This window comes from Periplaneta americana, chromosome 11 (assembly GCF_040183065.1).
Source record: "Periplaneta americana isolate PAMFEO1 chromosome 11, P.americana_PAMFEO1_priV1, whole genome shotgun sequence".
Classification (NCBI taxonomy): domain Eukaryota; kingdom Metazoa; phylum Arthropoda; class Insecta; order Blattodea; family Blattidae; genus Periplaneta; species Periplaneta americana.
The window spans coordinates 125,084,878-125,105,904 of NC_091127.1; the positions used below are offsets into that span (position 1 = coordinate 125,084,878).

The 21,027-nt window shown below is 35.0% G+C and overlaps 1 protein-coding gene across 9 annotated transcripts in view; it reads left to right on the forward strand.

The window, feature by feature from the left end:
- Nucleotides 1-20,492, forward strand: part of Hipk (Homeodomain interacting protein kinase) — a 138,339-nt gene extending 117,847 nt beyond the window's left edge. For 8 of the 9 annotated variants that reach the window (XM_069839994.1, XM_069840000.1, XM_069839999.1 and 5 more), the window contains one exon: nucleotides 814-20,492. In XM_069839994.1, the coding sequence (XP_069696095.1) occupies nucleotides 814-1,012 (199 nt within the window). In that variant the 3' untranslated portion in view covers nucleotides 1,013-20,492. The remainder of the gene's footprint in view (nucleotides 1-813) is intronic. The other variant, XM_069839996.1, reaches the window with a different exon arrangement.
- Nucleotides 20,493-21,027: the final 535 nt, after the last annotated feature.

The following is a 21,027-nucleotide window of genomic DNA, read 5'->3' on the forward strand; positions in this document are numbered from 1 at the left end:
TAAGTTAAATAGGCATTCCAAAATGTGTACAAGAAAGGTTACTATCCCAACTTAATACATGCATATACAACATTTACCATTTTTTATTTGGCGGTTTTAAACGGACACTTGGTGTGATATGATCAGTATTTTCTTATACCTATGGGAACTTCGTATGGTATTCGATGTTACTCTACATGTTATTTGTGTCAAGTCAGTATTTTATTAAATAACCTGGTAAAAGTAATTTATGATCACTGCAAACCTGTTTATGTATGTACTTATTTTATTAAAAAATGTAAAAAAAGGTAAAGGTAAAGGTATCCCCGTAACATGCCATGAAGGCACTTGGGGGGCATGGAGGTAGAGCCCCATGCTTTCCATGACCTCGGCACTAGAATGAGGTGGTGTGGTCGGCACCACGCTCTGACCGCCTTTTACCCCCGGGAAAGACCCAGTACTCAATTTTATAGGAGGCTGAGTGAACCTCGGGGCCGTTCTGAAAGTTTGGTAACGAGAAAAAATCCTGTCACCACCTGGGATCGAACCCCGGACCTTCCAGTCCGTAGCCAGCTGCTCTACCAACTGAGCTACCCGGCCACCCATTAAAAAATGTAGAAGTTTGAAATTTAATTTAAGTTAACATTTTACCAAAGGTACATATCTGGTTTTGTGATTTTGAGAACTTCAGTCCTGTAGCAGTAGGATCGTGTATGTTGAGGTGTAGTTCTGTGGTATTATAATTATGGTAGCCTTGCCAAATACCCAGAACCTCATCTGTGTGTTGTTTGCTTGTCAGTCTGCTCTAGCAGGTTTTTGTGGCATGTGTTTCAGCAGGGCATTGCCCCCACCCGCACACCACGCCAGTGCACGACCAGTGCTGGCTACACACCCTTCCCACCCACTCCCTGCACACATGCAACCAGCAGCCGTGTTTCCAGCACACCCCCAGGTGGCAGCATCGTATGGATTTGCTCCACTCAGCCCTGCCAAGTCGCACCAATACCAACCTAGTCTGTGGTTCACCGAGTAAGAAGAGGAGTGGAAGTTTCAGTTTCCTTCATGCATACTTCTTCCCTACTTAAAGAAAAGTCTTAGTTTGCTTTGAAAAATTTTTTGGTGTGTACCTCATTGAGGATGTGTTATGATCTTGAAGACTAAATTAAACGAAGGGTCTCTCTTTCTCATTATTAAAATTGTTACGAGGAGAGGAATTATATTGAAGATTGCCCTGACAAAAAATTTTTGGCCAAGTATGACACATTTTGAGAGGACAAGAGGTATTTTTTGATGACTTGAGCTTGATTCCCAGATATTTGAAGGGACCTTTTTTTTTTCCTTTTGTTTTTTCTTTGACAAGAACCCAGTTAGGAAACACATGGAAACAGAAAGGATGAGAGAATCATATTTGATTGGATACGTCCATTAATTGAGTCTGTCACTTTATTACCTGTTATATTTCCGTCATTTATTGTTTCTTCCGGTATGGGTGAACGAGCACATGATTTTTGTATGTATGCGTGTGTGAAGCCTGTGGAATTTTATTCTTCAGTCATGTATTTATTGTTTGTTGATGTTGAATTATTTGCATGAATTAAATGTACTGCTACGTACATTTCACAATTCTGAATTTGCTATTGCATTTTAAAACTGTTTATAGGACTGAATGGGATTGAACAATTTTTTTTGTCTTCTTTTGTCTTAAGTATCCAACAGGCTGTTATTTGCTAGGAGGAAGGGGAAGCAACTAACTGGATAAAAATTTGCTTCTTTGTATTTTGTTGCATATTGTAATTATTTACCAATCATTCCTGCCTGCAAGTTACCACTATAAGCTAAATGTTGGTAACCACAAATGTCCATACAATACAAAATTAAAAACTGTACATATGTGTAAGAAAATTTGTCAGGAGTTTTTATGAAATTTCTGTAGTGGTGAACAAATTGTACATAGTAGCATTGAGATACTATCTGCCTTGTTTTAAAGTGTGATGCTCGTTAGATATTTATATTTTATCCATTGTGACAAGTGCATTTTAAAAGGAGAGTTCTCAGTAAATAGTGACCAAACAGGATTATGATGTTCTCAAGGAGAGTTTAGAGAAATAAACTTTATATGTGATGTAGTAGAGACGTTTTTAAGAAAATCCCAAGTCAATGTGCCTATTTAAATTATATAATCGTAACGATTTTAATTTTCAGGTTTGTAGATAAATATTCCCCACCCCATATGTACCAAGCTAACTGTTAGAGAATTAAATTACTTTAATTTGTGAAGATGTAATGATTCATTTGTTATACTGAATACTTTATCCACACTATTATGTTATAAGGTTTTATTATGTGGTATTATTCGCACTGCTTTTACCAATGTGCACTGCCTTCTATCAATGACTGAGCACCTCAGTTTCTGGGTCCCCCTCCCGGCAGACTGACGAGCTGTTAGAGATAGGCCCAGAGGACCATACAGACTCCAGCCTTTTCTGCAGTATATCAATTGTGCTCATTGTTTAAACTGACTCACTCATTCTTGTAATGAAGACGAAGATAGTACTGGCTCTTCACTGGTCAAGTGCCTTGATTATTCACGCTTAAGTTATTACACATTTCCCTGAGTTGTTGCCTTTGCTTCTATTGTCGTGTTAGTTAAGATTTAATGGTACAAACTCTTGCGTGATTGCACCTCATTATGGATAAGTCTCGATTGTGGAGCAAGTGAGAAATTTTGACAGGCGCTTCACTGTGGAAGTGAAACCTTATATTTTAAATGTTGAATTATGTTATTTACTATGTCAGTGATGCACAGTATTTGTATAATAGGCCCATATTTTTAAATTACATTTTGTTTACAGCTCTAGCTTATAATTTTTAATTCCTATTGTAACAATAATATATCAGCAAATGTATTTAATAATAATGGATGGAGATGATGAAATTATGTATTTAAGGTATAATAACTGAAAATGATAGAGATATTAAGATATGTGAATCATACGCGGAGACTAAGAGGAAGGCAGAAAATAGGGAAAATTGGAGAATGCTGCATGCAGAGACTAAGAGGAAGGCAGAAAATAGGAAAGATTGGAGAATGCTGGGTTTGCAGTGAAAGACCTGCCCATGGGCAGAATACTTATGTATGTAACTGAAAATGTTAATGCGAACTCTGGTCTCATAGATCTACAACGAAAACTTTTCTTAACAGCAGTTTCATTTATACGGAGCTTCGTAAGCAGTGTATAATGTAATTGCCAGTAAATTTGCTTTTTACATTAAGCAAAATCTATCTGAACTTCAACATTAAAGGGTAGTAGGCTGAATCTGAATGTGAAAAGATTTCAGACTTTCATGATGATTGCTTTATGATCATAATTTGTACTAGTTTGTCGATATTTAATTTCTCGAACATTTCGGAACTGTTTTTAGGTTTTGTTCTTTTGGTATTATGATGAGGATGGAACCTGTAAGTAATGTAAGCATTTAAGAAATTAAAACTCAGGGTGCGATAGATGATGGCAAATCCCAAAATGATGATCATATCAGTCCTATAAGTAGGGACCTGAATTTTAGCATCTATTTTTCTGAAATTAATATCTATTTTTTCCAGTTAGCATCTACTTTTTTCCAAAGAAACTTTGTGAATTCTACCTTTCCTTTCTCAAATGATAACATGTGAACAGTTCAGCGTTTTCCTCCTTCAAATTACATTGTCTTCCTGAAACAACAGCACCATACTGTGATAAAACACGTTTGCTGTCAACATTGTTTGTTGGTGTCCACAATACTTGCAAACAGCATTCTGAAAATGCTTTATTCTCCATCGCAGCAATTGCAGAATTTACAGAAAACTGTCTTAGCATCTGAAGCATGGAGTCCCTGAATGGAATATTGCTGGGCTCTTTCATGGGCAGTTATGGTTGTTCACCCATTTTACGAAAGAGCACATGTCTCACAAATTCAACTAACTCTGCTAATATAACTAGAATAACTATCTAACTCTGCTGCGATTTCAAAAACAAATGGCCAAATCGACACAACGCATTTTAGCCAAGCCTATATCTAATACAGAACTTGATAATCAATATTACGATATGTATATCAATGGTCTGATCTTCATTATCAATATATGAAATTTATTGAATCGAGCAGACAATAATTGATAAAGAGATAATCGATCGACATGTTTTGTTTTGAGTATTTAAAAAGGGTCTAATTTTTGTGTATGTATATAAATATACGTCCACATCTGTGGAATAATGGTTAGTGCGTTTGGCCGCGAAACCAGGTGGCCCGGGTTCGATTCCCGGTTGGGGCAAGTTACCTGGTTGAGGTTTTTTCCAGGGTTTTCCCTCTACCCAATGTGAGCAAGTGCTGGATAACTTTCGGTGTTGGACCCCGGACTCATTTCACCAGCATTATCACCTTCATCTCATTCAGACGCTAAATAACCAAAGATGTGATAAAGCGTCGTAAAATATACATATATAAAATGAGCTTTTTTCTAGAAAAATAGCATTTTACTAATAAATCGCTATTAAATAGCAATTTTCTCGTGATTTCACAATTTGATAGGAAATTCGCGTTTTTCGCACTTTCAATTCTGCTAGAAAATCATGCTAAATCATCTTACAGATGAAGGAAAATACTTTCTACCCAACAATTAAAATATTCGTGGATTTCGCAAATGCGAAATTTTCAGATCCCTGCCTATAAGATTTTTTTTTTATATACAGGTTTTGTCGGAAATATGCGTAAATGAAAGTATGTAACTGGTAGTAAACCACATATCATTTGAATAAGAAGGCCACATGAAACACACTAGAGTGTGGCTTGTGTGCATCACTGTGCTGTAGTAACATAGTCTAGTTACTGTAATTTCACACAATTATGATCCAGGATATAACCACTCAAATAACATTGTATAAATATCGTAGATTGTTCATAGATAGCTGCAGTGACTTGACTTAAAACTTCAGGACAGCAAAAATGTGGATAAACGAAACATTACGTTATAGAGTGAAAAATTTGAATGGTTGTATTGTGAACCATTGTTATGCAAAATTTCGGTACCTGAAAATTTCCCATAAACAGTGATTTCTGTAAATTGTCTCACTAGCCATAAATTTATGGTTTCACATTAACTGTTACAAAATATGCAATGTCTGCATATATTGAACATAAATTGAACCCGAAAGCATTGGCAAAAGGCTGCTTCTGTATGATCCCTGCTACTGGTATTGAGAGACAATGGCAAGAAGCTCTGATGTTGCCTTGAGTGCATGCATTACAAATTTCTTAAAATGCAATGAATTATATGTTATATAAATTTGTCCTTGTATACATGTAAAGTGAATTGTGATAACTAGGTTAAGTTACATTACAAAAAACAAGTTGACACTTGGTACATTTTTCAGAGAGAAAAGACATTGTTACAAAAGCAATAACAAAGCACTTGCTGACTGATTGCAGAGTAACACAGAACTGGGAACAACAGCCTCTACGATACAAGCTCAGCTATACAAAATGTTTGAAAAATAATATAAATATGTTGATCAGGCATTTCAATGTAACCTTGACTGATGGCTGCAGTTACAACACAAGGCCTGCCACGGATTTGTTCTCCATGTTATAATATACATTGTGTTTCATATGTATATAGTGTGCGACATTTAGTAACATAAGAAGCATATGTTCCTAGTATTATAAGGATTGGAGATAAGGGAGTACCAGTTGTGCAGATTTCCAAAAATGTAATACGTCTCATCACTTTTGTACTCATAATGAAGTCGAATATATTTTTAGAGGTGGAACCTCAATGTTATTATGTCTAAAGTAATAATTTGACCTGTGTGGCTATGCACATAAAACAGTGATTCAGTGACGTTGATGGATTTGAGATGCTGGAAACTGTAGGTTGGAACTTTCTTGTCTCGACGGTAGCAGTTGATAATGAATTGTCTGATCTCCTTGGAATGTCCTGTCTTCGGCATCACATTCCACTTCACAGGTAACTTTGACAACTATGGAAATTGGCTTAAAAATGGCTAGAGCTAGCATACATGCATTGTCTCTCAGTATTGGTTTCCAAGCCTCACGGCTGAATTGAGACTGGCTGAATTCCATCCTCATGCTAGAGCACGCGTATTAATGTATCCTTTTAGTCATTGGTTCCAGTGTTTAAATCTCCCATTAGTTATCAGTAACCAACCATTATATATGTCTGTAATGTTTTACACTATTGTTAATGGGCGATTTATTAGTGCAGTTAAACTGGGGATAGTTGTGATATATAAAGTGCGAAAGCACAGATTTTTATTAAATGAGCTGTGTAGATAGTTTTAGTGTTTAGATATAACTAATCTTCTTATGGGTCTGTTAAGCACACCTAATCCTCACTGTGGATTATTCCAAGTATTCTATGTATTTAAAAAAAAAAAAAGTGTGTTTCCCCCCAGAGGTTAGCAATCCTAACATATTGACCACGGAGGGCACACTTGGTGATAACACTAATGTTGTAGTAAATAGAATTTAATCATGGAAGATTATAACCATATTTTTGGAGCTAAAACAAAGATATTGATGACGAAATGTGTGGGAGGTAATACTTACCTCGACCTCCCTATTGTGTTGTAAATGTGTAGTAGTGTTTGCTGTTGATGTGTGTACAAGTGTGGTTTTTAAATATGCATCTTATTCTTAGGGGAGGGGGGACTGAAAGCTTAAATAAATGAAATTAAGATTCCCTTAAGGTTCCTGACTGTGGTGTTTGATTATTATACAGTATCAAACTAGCCTTATGAATTTTTGTATGTAGGAATTTTACAAATCTGTTAATAACTCCCCTTTTTAATTTTTTTTAATATCAAAGTATACTGGTATAGTGATTGTTGTTTGTTTTAATTGCTTACAATTATGTAAAAATGTACTGTGGAGAGTGGATAGATTTTTTTTCTTTCCCATATAACGAGCTTTTTCTCAATATATAATTTTCAATTTTGCGATATCAAGAGATAGCATAATGATAGTTTATCTTGTGTTTGGGGGAAGCCTTAAATGTATTACAAATACAGAAATATTACACGCTATTTTTTTTAAGTAGTTAACAGGGACAGTAGAAACACAAACTCTATGGTATTATAAATGCACAGTTTAGTTGTAACGGTGAATTAACCTATATAACATGAATTGCCTTATTAATATTATAAAGTGTAATGTATCTGTGGGTTTTTTGGCTATCCATAACTTAAATTATCGTAAATTGTCAAAGGCTCGCGAAGCCAGAATGAATTGATGTTTATTCTAGTTTGTGTTTATGATGCATTGATACAAACACTGCCATCTATATCATTTGGATTCCAAACCAGTATTTACCGCAAGAAGATTGTCAGAACATTTTCATGATATCTTTCACAGTTTGTTTTGATAATTTCTATTAAAATTGACATGCCTAATCTACATTACAAATCCAACATCGGTATAAATTATCTGTTGTCTGATAGTTTAATTACTGCATTTTTTAAGACAAAAATATATGTCTTTGGCTTTCAGGTCTTATAATGAGATTACAAAATTGTGTAAAGTGTTAACATAATCTTCCGATTATCATTCTTACCATTTGATCAAATAGTCCACATTTAAATCTAGTAGAATGTTGTAAATTTTTGGACAATAAAAATCATCAGCATGATTTCCTTCAGAAGGGAACTAAAAACCACACTATGTTCCAGGCTGTAGATTTACAGCCCCTAGAAAAACATTGACACAGAAAAATTCTGCTAGCTGTTCTTTGTCTGAACCACGTTCCCCTGCTTTGCAGTTATCTCTTCAGGACTGCAACTTGTGACATTGCCTCAGAGTAAACATAACATAAAGTTTAAGCAACCTAAAAAGGAGACCATAATAAATTTATTTATTAATTTTTTTTAACTAATTGTGGGCACTTGACTTGCGTCATTCACCCTAGCATCCCCATCTAGTGGACAATGCAATGAAGCTTGTAGTTTTCCCAGTTGCCATGAAGGAATTGATTGCCTTTGGTGCACCATAGGAGGCGAACTACAGAACACCAGATGATGATGATGATATTATTATTATTATTATTATTATTATTATTATTATTATTCCGGTAATAATAATCCGTAGCGCTACAGCCCACGAAGGGCCAAGACTGACCAGCCGGCTGCTGGCCTCGCAGCCACATGCTGAAGCAGAGGTGGACGATCATCGAACCAGAATTTACTAAATTTACTATCATGTGATTAGCACAGCTGTTATAGCTGGTTTGCATAACCGGATTTTGCTACCTATCGTAGCTCCCGAAGTTCATCGCGATACTGGGTGGGCACTGGTCCCATATGCTGGTCGAAATTTCATGAGAAAATTTCTTCACCCATGAGGACTCGAACCAGTTCGCATTTCGTAATGCGAGTCCTAGGCAGGATGCCTTAGACCATGCCACGGCATGGGACATTATTATTATTATTATTATTATTATTATTATTAATGAAGCAAAGGTGGAATACCAGTAGAGGAAATGGGAATACCCCGCAAAGACTTACCACCAAACAACGTCATTGTCCACTATAAATTCAACTTTGACCCACAGGAATTCGAATCCAGGTTACAAGCATGGAAAGCCAATGCTTTAGAACTGTTCACCCAACAGTACACCATAAATCTAAATTTAGATTTGATATAATCTCATTTGTGTGTGTATATATCAATACCTGTCATTTGTTTTTTAATCCTACTTTGCAATCTTCATTGTCACAATGTTTATTTTATTTACCCTATTGTCTGATAGTGTTTGACTGCACCAGCATAAGAATGTCTCCTGAACACTAATTATATTTAACATTAGGTTCGTAGTTGGACTGATCCTGTTAATTCTCATAGATGCAACGAAATTGCATAAAAATTGTTTACAAATAATATAAATAAAATAGAATAGAACTAGAGGGGGTCATCAATTCTATGCTCTTCAGACCCAGTGTCCATGTTGTTAGTCTCTACACAGATTCTATTTAGGGCTCTACCATTTGTGTTTCACGTTTTGAAATTATTCTCAATCATTTAGTGGCTATAGTTTTTGCCTTTGAATCTGTATGTTACAAGTTCAAACTTAGCCAAAGGCAGTAGACTAATCCATGAGCAAGTAAAGCTAATGGCTTTATATCGTAAGTAGTTTGTAGATAAAAAGTTCCTTAAAATATTCGACCAGTTAACATTATAAACAACATTCTCAATAGTTTTTGTGTTCACCAACAGTTCCTACTTTCATGTACAGATGGCTCTCCCAGCTAACCTGTGATAGTCCCCTAAGATATGTAAAAGTAGACAATTCGTTGAGTAGTTGTCACTCAACTATTTTAGTTCTTACAATATCATCATCATACCATTTCATGTATTAGACCTAGGGGTCTGTTACGGTCTATCCAGAGCTTTTTAGGTTTTCCCAAGTTCCTTTGGCCTCTTGAAATATAGTGTAAGATCAGTTTGGCAAGCAGTTGGAGGGCATCCTGACAACATGTTCTTTCCAGTTCAGTCTGTATTGTTCTATGTACTGGGTAATTGAATCTACTTTTAATTCTTTAAGAATGTCGTCATTTCTTTTATGGACAAGGAGAGAGTAACCAGCATTTTCTTCTCATCAATCGCATTTCGGCTGTTCTAAGTCTCCTTTCGTCAGTCTTTTTGATGGTCCAGGCTTTGCTTCCATATGTGAGAATGGTCTAGCAAGAGTTTTATATATATCCTGAGTCTAGTGTGTCGTTGGACTTGAGAAGGCTTAAAAACCTCATTGATTACACCTAGGATCTTGGTGAATTTGGAAATTTTAATCTTCATATCTTCTTCGTCAGCAAATGAGAGGTTGTAGCTAAGGTAACTGAATGAATTAACACTTTCTATTAAAACATTATTTACACAAATTTTACTCTGAATTGGTTCTGTGCCTAAAAAATGCCATTACTTTCATTTTCTGTGTTGAGATTGTCATATCAAATTTGGAAACAGTATTTTCTAAGTTATGCATGGCACATTGGAGTTCAAATTCTGTTTTTGCAATAATAATCTGATCGTCTGCAAATAATAATGTATCGAGATGGGAATTTCAGCTTAATGGGATTCCAGCATGAAAGTTTTGTCTCCATAAGCGAATAATATGGTTCATGTATATGTTCATAGTTCTTACATGAAGTAGTCATACCTTAAAAATGGAATTAAAGTATATTTGAATTCCAAAATAGTTCAGTTGTCCATGGCTTATGATGATATAGAGCAATAAATATATGCTTGAAGTAAGATTGCTGGCAAACATTTCTTAGTTCATTAGGGACCAATTTTAAATTGATATTTTTCTTCTTATCCGTCAAGATGACCTGAAAAGTAACAATTTAGACTTATTTGGTCCATTGTGTGACTCGAGAATTCTACAAATAATTTAGTGGAAAGTATAAACTTTATCAAATTGATTCTGTTAGCTTTAAATTTTCAAGACCCATATTTCCCTTTCATACTCCATATATTAGAACCAACCACAATAAACTGTGAAGCTAACTGAATATCCTGACAATTTTCCAGCCCACAGCTGATCTTGCAATCCATATAATATGATGACAGTGTTTAGTATTAGCAATTCATAAAGCAGAGAGAATATTATTACTTAAAAGTGTATATGTGATTCTTATTATTGCTGTTCACAGATTGGTGATTGAAAGTTGTATGATGCTCTCCGCCAAATTCTTTTTGTTCTAGAATAAATTTTGTAGTTTGTACCAAAGACAGAAAACCATGTTCCTGCCTACTGACAATTTAGTTTAGCTCTGTGGTGGATTGCGTACGACTCAGCATTGCTCAATCACGAGACATCTTGAAACTATTGCAAGTTCTTTTTCTGGCTCATAACTTACACTTTCTCTGAAAATTATGTAATGTTAGGTTCAACTAAACAAAGAACTGAGACGCAATGCTGAGCGTTGAAATTTGGAACTAATACTATATATAGTAGCCTCGATTGATTATTAACTTTTTAACTATTCATTCGTGTTATTTCCATGCATGTTAAACTGTATCAATTATTATAGCTGTAATTTTCTTCTCGATGTTTTTCTTGTCTTTAAAGATGGGTGTTGTATTAACATCTCAATTACTGCAGTCCAAAGGTGTTCTCTGTTTCATATGATACTGTTACATGTAGTTTTACTGTGTTCTCTACTGGAACAGGCTTGTTTCATCTGCTTTGAACAAGAATGTTAGCATCACGTAATATTATATGATCCGGTAAACAAAAGTAATTGGCTATGAGCATAGGCAAGTGATTTATATACAAATAATTAACTAATTTGAAATAAGAACAAACCTGTAAATATGTGTATTTTTAAATATGAGAGAGGTAGGACTCGTTAGCATCCAGTACAGTTATATTGCAGGGAATTAAAGTGTAGAGTTTGCTTCTCGACGTAGTTGTTGCATGTACATAGTTTTGAGAGTGGAAGAGGTTTGTTCTTTCTTCAAACATACCTTTATTCCACACGAGAGTACCTCCACATTACGAGCATGTTCTTCACGATTTATATCTTTTTTAGTTTTGGTAATGTTGGTGTAAATAGCCTAGATGTTTTTACAGTAATGCATTGCTTTCTGGATTCAATGTAAAGATTATTAATTTTTTGGTCCTACAGAATTCTCTGTTATGGTTGTTATTTGTTAATGACTGAGAAAAATTCGCTCCAGAGCCGGGGATCGAACTCAGGACTCCCAGTTCTACCCACTGGGTGCTCTACCCTCCCACAAAGGGAAATAAAATATAAAAGAAAGGGCATTTATCCTTACTTAGGTGTGATTTATCGTCTCTCTGTCTTCAAGTCAGCCCTGAAGCACACAACATGCCTCAGGTTCGCCCCCTCTGACATGTTACATGTAAGAGTGGTGCTCCCCAGTCCTCCATATCTCGTTTCTCTTTCAACTCATTCGTGGTGACTGTTTGTAGCAGATGAATGGAGGATCTTTGCTTGATGATGCCACTCTGAACGCTCTTTGCATAAGCATATGAGTTCTGATAGTTAACATCAGATATCCTCTCTCTCCATGGTTGGAGTGGTCTCTCAACAGCCAACTGGTTGAAGAATTGCTGCAAAGCAGCTGCTAGGATATGAGCAAAGTGTCTGGTTTCTTGGATATCTAGTCGCAGTTGCAAAGCCACTCTGACCAGCAGAATGCCTCATGAGCTTCCCATTTCATGCATCAATTCATTGACTCTAAACATTGTAGTGTCTTCTTTTGATGACTAGAAAGAAAAGAAAATTTCGCTTTAATATTGATAGAACTTTTACTCATTGTAACCTTCCGGTTTTTATTTCCACTATTTTAGGAAACACAAAGGAGAAAGATTCGATCTGATGCTGTGGATTGAGCCTCGGCATAGCTCAGTGGTAGATTATCCAGTGCATAGAACTGGAGGTCCTGGGTTTGATCCCCGATGCCGGAGCGAATTTTTCTCTGTCATTAACAAATTCTGGATCCAAGATTTGTCTTAGACATCTGAATTTATTCAGAATGGGATATTTGGCTCCCACCGTGATGAACTTTGCATAAAAAATTGAAAGTGCACATGAAACCCAAATGGGGTGTTAGAATACCTGCTTTGTAAGTGTATTTTTTATTTTATAATTTTTTTTTCATTGTATATTGGGTATATACGTTGTATCAGGTTAAAAGCTAGTGGTGCATTATATTTTGAAACATAATTACGGGATTTCATTATTCTTGAAATATTTAATGCCTAGGGTTGAGTATTATTTTTTATTTCTACAGTAATTTTGTTGTGGTATATGCAAATCATTAACTTTATCAGTTACCAGTGTAATAGTGTTCATTGTGGTTTACTAAGCTCATAGATTTGTGTTCTTTCAGTCTATCTCTGCAATTAACTGAAACCAGGGGTGTCTACTCTTGGTCTGTCTGACCCCAACTCCTATCTGTTTTATGAGTTACATGTGTATATTTTTAGTTTTTCATTCCCTCAGAATTAATTTGACAGAATATCATGGTACATATTTCCATCTTCTTACATGTAGATGCTGATGTTGTACTTGTTAGTTAAAATGGATGTCGATAGTTCGGACATGGATCACTGTAAATTGTCCTCCTTGTGTGGAACTGTGTTAGTGTTGTGATGCCACAGTGTCAAGGTAGCTGCTGATGAGAGTCGGCCTAAAATTTCAAGTACGGCAATGTTGGATGTGCAGGCCATATGTTTGGACACCCCTGGCGTGTAAATTTTTAGTGAAGTTTGGATATTATATAAACAAAACCTCCAACATAATTACTACAGAGTTCAAACAAAACACTTAACACTTAACCCTGTCGAGTCAAATTAACAGACCATTTAATATGATATAAAATGTGTATGTATATATTGGAGTGAATGTGTGGTTTGTATCTCAAAAATCCATTTCAAATGAGTAGTGGAATTGTTTAGTTTGTGGCTCTTGTTGAGTTGTAGTTTAAATATTGTATGTCATGGCCTCACCTTTTTATGTCCAGATTTTCTTGAGCTGAACTTTGGATTGTAAACGAAATGTGAAATGTTCCAAATTTGAGTTCAAGAAGATCGGGGATTTGGCTCTTGTGATCCAAGCTATAATATGAATGAATGGCCACAAATTTATACATAGATATATTATGATAAATGGTATGCAAGGAATGTTTTTCTGTGCCAATTTTAAGGTGTAAGTATCTAGTTTTCTACTGACAATGTAACAATATTTAGCGGACAATCTTTGAATTTGTCACCGCCATTTTTCTCACAACTTTGAAAAAAAAAAAAAGGCTTAGAAAAAATTAATGAAATAAAAATCACCTATTCATATTCAAATCTGTACTCTAAATGTTTGTATTATGAAAAACATATCAATTTTAACAAGTGAAAAATGTCCATATGGTGCATCATAAAAAAAAAGGGAAAAAGTAATATTGAAATGTTTACTGCCCTCAACCTACTACAAATCTTCTCTCTTTGGTCATCAGGTTGTGGTGTTTAGGCATTATTAATTCTATTTAAATGGAAGAGTAATTAATTAGCATTTACAAGGAGACAGCTCCTACTTCTCTGTCGATAGTTTTCATGTAACAACTGTTTAGTGACATGCTGTCGTTCCGTGTAGCTCTTTGTGGACATTGGATGTCACATTATTTGGTGAATCTCTTACAATGCTTTATAATCCCGAGTATATTTATTTGCACCTAACTAATTTGTTTTTCTTCACTTAGGATTTGAGCAGGCCTTAAGCATTTCTGTTACATGATAATTAGATCTGATTACAGGGAATTTAAGGGGTGATACCACTGTTTAAAAGAATTGTTTATTTAGGCTGACTGCATAAAATGTTTAAATGAACTCATGCTATATTAAATCCATGACAACTTGTGTAGTGCTTGTATTCATCACAAGACTTGTGATACAGCAGTAGAAATCTTGAACTTTTGGAATTTGGTTTTGTTGTACAAATTTTGAAATTTCCTTTGTTCACCAGTTTTGAAGTGAATGAAACATGCCTTTGGTTAACAAGTTAATTGTGTTTCACAAGGTAAAGGTCATAAACATTCAGCTATCTGAGTTACTGTGTTCCTGATATTTTTAGTATTTTCTTCAATGTGAAAACAGTAAGCAGAAACAATGAGTCACATAATTTTAATTGCAAAAGTTCTTATTTTTTTGTGTAGTAAAGTTTTTCATCATAAAATTGGAGTAACATAATGATCAAATTTATTTTGCACTTATTGAAGTAATTTGTCAGCATTAATTTATGTTGCGATATATTCCGTATTCCTTGGTATGTGAAGGAAGTGTAAAGTATTGTGATAACTATGTCTGGAGATCCTTAATTTATTTAATTATATACAATAGCATAACTTCATCTCTCATGGATAATTAAATACAAATTTCAATACAGTAAAACCTCGATAAGACGTGCCCGCTTATTACGCTATCCCGTGTAATATGCTTTTTTAGTCCGGTCCCTGCACATTTCATATATAACGCCTTTATAAAATACCTCGTTCGTTGCACTCAAGTCCTGCATAATACTCTGTTTTTGTGGAATATTTTCGATGTAATTTTCAGTAATGTACTGTAACAGCAATGAAACATCTTGGCCATTGAACTCACTGGTGCCATTAACCTGAAAATTATTGGTATTCGACCCTTTGCCTGCGCATTTAAACCTTCATACTTCATACCTTAGTATACCCCATCCTCTTGTTACGCTCTCTTATTTGACTCCTTAGCTGCGTGGTTAAAGTCTAGATACAGTTATAATACCTCACTCTCTTGCTAACCCTCTCTCTCAAACAACATTCCTCACTCGGCCGTAATAAAATTCTGGACATTTTTGCTGGGCAGTTTGTTATCCTTTTGTGTATTGAAGTGTCTGTGAATAAACGAAAAGCCCTTTCTGTGTCGGGAAAATTGGAAATCTAATGAAAATACGATGAGAACAGTACTCTTACTTAGAAACAACTCCCTGATGCATTAGAAATCCCATTATCGACATTAAGAATGATAATAAAAAATCGCGACTCAATCACTACAGCTGCGATGTCGGGAGGATGTAATCGCAGAAACTGAAGTGTGGTAAACATGAGGACTTGGAGAACACGCACACGGCAAACAACTATAAATAAATTTTTTTTTTTTCGAAAGAATTAAGTACAGTACATATTGTAAATGTCTTTGACGTACAGTACAGTAATTACATAATGGAGTAATACTGTATTACCTTTCATGAATCATGTATTTCAACAAAGAAAAATCCTAATAGATACTGTATATGTCAAAATTAGTATACCTGCCTAATACGCGGTCCCAGTTAATATGCGTTTTACACCCGGTCTCTTGAACAGCGTCTTATCAGGGTTTTACTGTAGTTCGTAAAAATTAATCCTGATAACATTATCGAAATAGTCATGTATTGCTGTTTGTCCATTTCTGTATAGATGATAAAGGATGAGATTAGAAATAAAGGTCACCTAAAATGTTTATTTTATGGGATAGGTAATTCTGTCACGATATGCTGAGGTATATATATATATATATATATATATATATTTTTTTTTTTTTTTTTTTTTTTTTTTTTTTTTTTTTTTTTTTGGTGAAAGGACAGAACAGCAGAACAGTGACTTCAGTATTTTCTCTTAACAGCAATGATAGAGGATGATGACTATGATTGTTATGATGGTATTTATGAGTAGTTGTTGCTATAAAATCAAACATGATAATTTGTTTTGTGCTGTGATAAGTTTCAATGAGGATGATGATAAAAATAAGTAGAAAGTTCCTGACACAGCCTAACTCATTTAGCTGAGGTTTTTGTCTTTCAATTTTTTCGTCCTTTCTTGTGAATAGTCTTACATTTCAGAACCCATTTGGGGTAATTTTGTGCCGTATGCAGTACTGACACAGCCCTTTGGTTGCATATATATCACTCATATTGAGTGAAAATTGTCAGTTTTGTAAACAGTAGAATACAATATTATCAAGGTTCAACTCCAAAAGGAAATAAAATCTTTCATCTGAGCAATATTAAACCATTTATCTTTCTCTGCTGTACATATTAATCTGACGGTCTCTCTGAATCAGAGAATAAAGTGAAAGTATGGTGACAGTATCCTGTTGCAGCAGGAAAGATAGTGCATAGAAGTCTCCCATTAACTCAGGCCAATAATATTTAGTTTAGTTATAAAAGTTCATTCAATAGACGAACTTAAATTGCAATACTGCTATGGCAGTCAGCATTACCAGTGGTTCCTCCTTATGTCTAAGGTATATAATTTTCCAAATTAATACGAATATCTGTACAAAATGAGTACATTTTTTTTTTTCTCTCCTTTCCTTTTACCTATGACACATTTTATATGCTTCTGAAATGTACAATGATTAGTTGGACCAATCTGCTTTTCCTCAAATATTTTGTAATATTGGGTTTTGGTGATAATACTTTAAAATGTATTATTACATAAGAGATAATTAGGGAAGTGTGTATTTAAAAGCTTGCATATGTTTTACAGATATTTTATGGTATTTAGGTCCTGTTGTTACATAATATTAAATGTTGCCTTTTTGTCATGAAATGGTAATGGTCATGTGTAAAGGAAATTTTAAAATGAATCAGTGGTATATAATTTTTTGAAGAGGGTAAAAGAATGCTTGCTTTATATCCGTCTCCTAGTCAATAGAGGGGGAAAGGTTGTACATTTGGCATAATTAAATTTAATTAGCTGAAATGGAGTTGTAATTTTATGCTGAGGGGTCCCCACCAAGTTGGACACATTCGGACTGCATTATGAACATGATTGGCGTTCTTGAGCAGGGTAGCTGTTGCCTACACTATTATAGAAAGCTGGAGAAAAAGAATGAAATAGTAACAATAATATAATTGAACATATGGCTGCTAACTCTTTAGAAGTACACCTATGAGAGTGTTTCCAATTGTAGAGGTAAAATTTCGAGACATAAACATAGCCTGGTGAAACTAATACGTCATACAGGGGACTCGGTAGAAGAGTTATTCACATCACACAATAAATGACAGTACAAGCTTGCTTAAAAAGTAGTACTGGCAACAGTAGCTTACCGGAAATAAATGGATTTCATTTGGGTTATGAGCTCGCTTATGGTAACCGATTGTACAGTAGTTCCAAAAAAAAATTGCCATTTGGAAAAGAGGGTTGCACATATATGCACTGAGAGGTCGAGCTGAGTTCACAAGATAATAAATATATTTTTATTGATTTATGTGTTAATAATTTCAATCTAGATATGCACTAATAAGGATTAAATCATTTCTATCCAACATTCTGTATTGTAACAAAGGTAATACTTATGGCTTTTAGAGTTCAAAACCTCACACACATTCTCTACAGCAACATGACAGTCTATTGCCATGTTTGCTAACTCTCTTGTTGCACTAGTGATGTTCTGTCAACTTCATCTTCTGAAACTGATACAATATGGGCCACAGTTTCCTCCATACACCATTAATACATTTAGGAGTGATAACATTCGATGTGTCTCTAATTGCATCCAAATGTTAAACTGTTGCCAAAAAGATTTGATGGTAAGGTTGTCACTCATATCACATCTAGTTGCACTTAACTTGGTTGACGAATGAGCAGTTTTTGGAATTGATTCCGAATTGTCACGAATAGTTCTTACAGTTGATTCACAAAGTCTCAAAGCACACTGAAGAACATGAATCGCGTATTATTGCTTCCACATAGAATTATATGGCACCACTGAGATTCTAATATAAATCGCGTATATTCGAAAATGCAGATAACGAAACCGCGTACAACAGGGTCTACCCGTATGTTAATTATCTATTTAGTCAAAGAGACAGCAGCTGTATCTACAGAAAACTTCTGATGAAACCAAAGAGGCCTCTGATAGACAAACGAAATAAAATGTTAAAAGTAGGTTGCATTATTTACAGAACTGAATAATGGATACCCTCTTCAAAAAGAAAGTAATAAAAAGATTTAAATAAAAACGAATGTCACAGTCACAGTACACTGCTGTACTAAAACACAGTCGTCTAAAGGATGGGGAGAAGTAACTTTATGTTCTTACTTCCACCTGTTGCATGATGTGAATACCTTGTCTACAGATCCTCTCTTGCATACCGTCAAATGGAGTGAGATTGTGCCAGTCGAACTTTTACTACAGCACACTACAACATTGCAAAGTTGTCAACAGATGTCGATAACCTTACTAGTATTTACAAGTGCAGAGTCTTTCATAAGTAACAAGTCTATCGAAAAATTAACTATTTTGGATAATTTTTTGAAATGATGTTCATCCTCACAAGAAAGAATCCTTTCCTGTACTGTACAGTCGATTTGGAAACAAACACTTCCTCTCCTCGCCACCAGAGCTATTAAACGAAAGAATGGTTAGTGTTTTAAACCATTATTAAAACACATAAATGTGAAAATACTTTCAATTGTTGACAAATTATAGTGTACAATTTTTAAAATGTCTTCCGTAATGATGAATGCACAAATGTAAGCAACATATCAACTCTTCATGGACTCCGGTGAGCATGTCAGGAGGTGTAACCATTTGTATCATGTGTTCAATTCAGGAATGATGCGTGGCTTAGTTGCATAGACACGATCCTTGATGAATCCCCAGAAAAAAAGTCCAGGGGAGACAAATCAGATGGTCATGGAGGCCAATAGATTGGGCCTGTGCGACCAATCCACCTGCCTGGAAACACTTTGTATATGGAATAAACACTTAATTTGAGCGACACTGTTTCCATGTTCAAACCAGGCAGTAATTTTTCTCTTCTGCAATAATGTTAAGCGGCTGCATGGCATTTAATATTCCAGTCTATCACAACAATGTGTATAGGCATGGCTGTGTGCCATTATCCTTGGCATGTAGAAGGCCATGCTCCAGGTTATTTTAAGCCCTTGGCATATGTGTAAGGCCTTGTTTCAGGTCATTTTAAGTCCTTGGCGTATAGAAGGCCATGCTCCAGGTCATTTTAAGTCCTTGGCATATAGAAGGCCATGCTCCAGGTCATTTTAAGTTGGCATCAAATGCACATTACACATGGATAAGTAACTTCCTCTGGCAGTGGGGGGAGGGGGTGTTTGATTTTAAATCGACTGTATGGCACCGGGAAGGGTTTTTTCTCGTGAGAATGAACATCATTTTAAAAAATTATCCAAAATAATTGAATTTTCGATAGATTCGTTACTTATGAAAGACTCTCTATATGAATTTATGCTCATGCACCACAATTAAGTCACCAAATATAAATTGTAGGAAAAGTTCAGCTGACACAATTTCAACCAATTTCACTGTAATTTTCACAAGGCTGTGTTCGTCTGAAAAGTAGTTTCCCCCCCCCCCCTTTCTGTAATTGCACTCCATTCTATACAGAGTGTACTCTTTCTCTTTGCTGCATGATATTAATATTGCACGTTTTAATTTGAAATTTCTCTTATTTCATTCAGTTTACAGATTTTAAAAGAAAATACATTTCAAGAAAATTCTTAAACACCAAAAAGATTATGGTTGCAGTGAACCGTAATACTGTAATGTATATAGATTTTTGTAACAAGGTGTATCTCAGCAATAGATCTGTAAATTTTAGAATGACACAAAACAATATTTTGCTGAAAAAATCCTCGTAATTCCCAGCATCTATAATAATGTCTGAACTCTACAAAAAATTAATATGCAACTTGATGACTTATTCAGATACAAAAATTATTCCCATGTTTGTTCTTAAAACAGTCCGAATATAAAGTATTTAATTTCCTGATGTATGACAATTTTTTGTGTTGTAGTTTAGACGTACATTCTTAAAAGATGGTGTTTGGATCACTTTGATACTGTTATTGTGTAACGACAGCATGGGGTTAATTGTGATGTGGTCCAGACTCTCGATTTATTTACAAAACAGATCGTTCTTAAAAAAAAAGAAAGAAAAGAAAAAGAAAAAGGATTTCAGAGGTAGATGAAAATATATTCCTCATAAATTAAATAGGTATACGTGCAAAAATGGGCGACTAAATAAATTCAAAATCATTCTTACACAAGAAGTTCTTACAGATGCCACGAAAGTTGAGAAAATGTGTTCCAAGATGATATCTCTTCCTTTCTGTCTATATATCTCTCTCCCCCTCCCCCTCACTCTCTCTCTCTTTCTTTGCATCTCTCTCTGTTAGTGTTTTGCCATTTCCCAGCTTGTGAGAAGGTAATGCTGAACAAATGGAGTTGTGGATGTTAATGAGATGCAGTCTTGAACAATGCATTTTTTTTGTCACTAATCAAACTATCTTTGCGGGGAAAGTGTAATAAAACATTACTTAACTCATTTAACAGAATGAAAATAATGTTGAAATCTAATGTTTCTGGGTATATGTCAGGCACTGCTTGTGCTATGTGTTCAATGGTCCATTGAATCTCCTATAATTTTCTTTTTAAAAAATCTTATTCTCTTCCATTCGTAAAAACTGAGAATATACAGGTTGTCC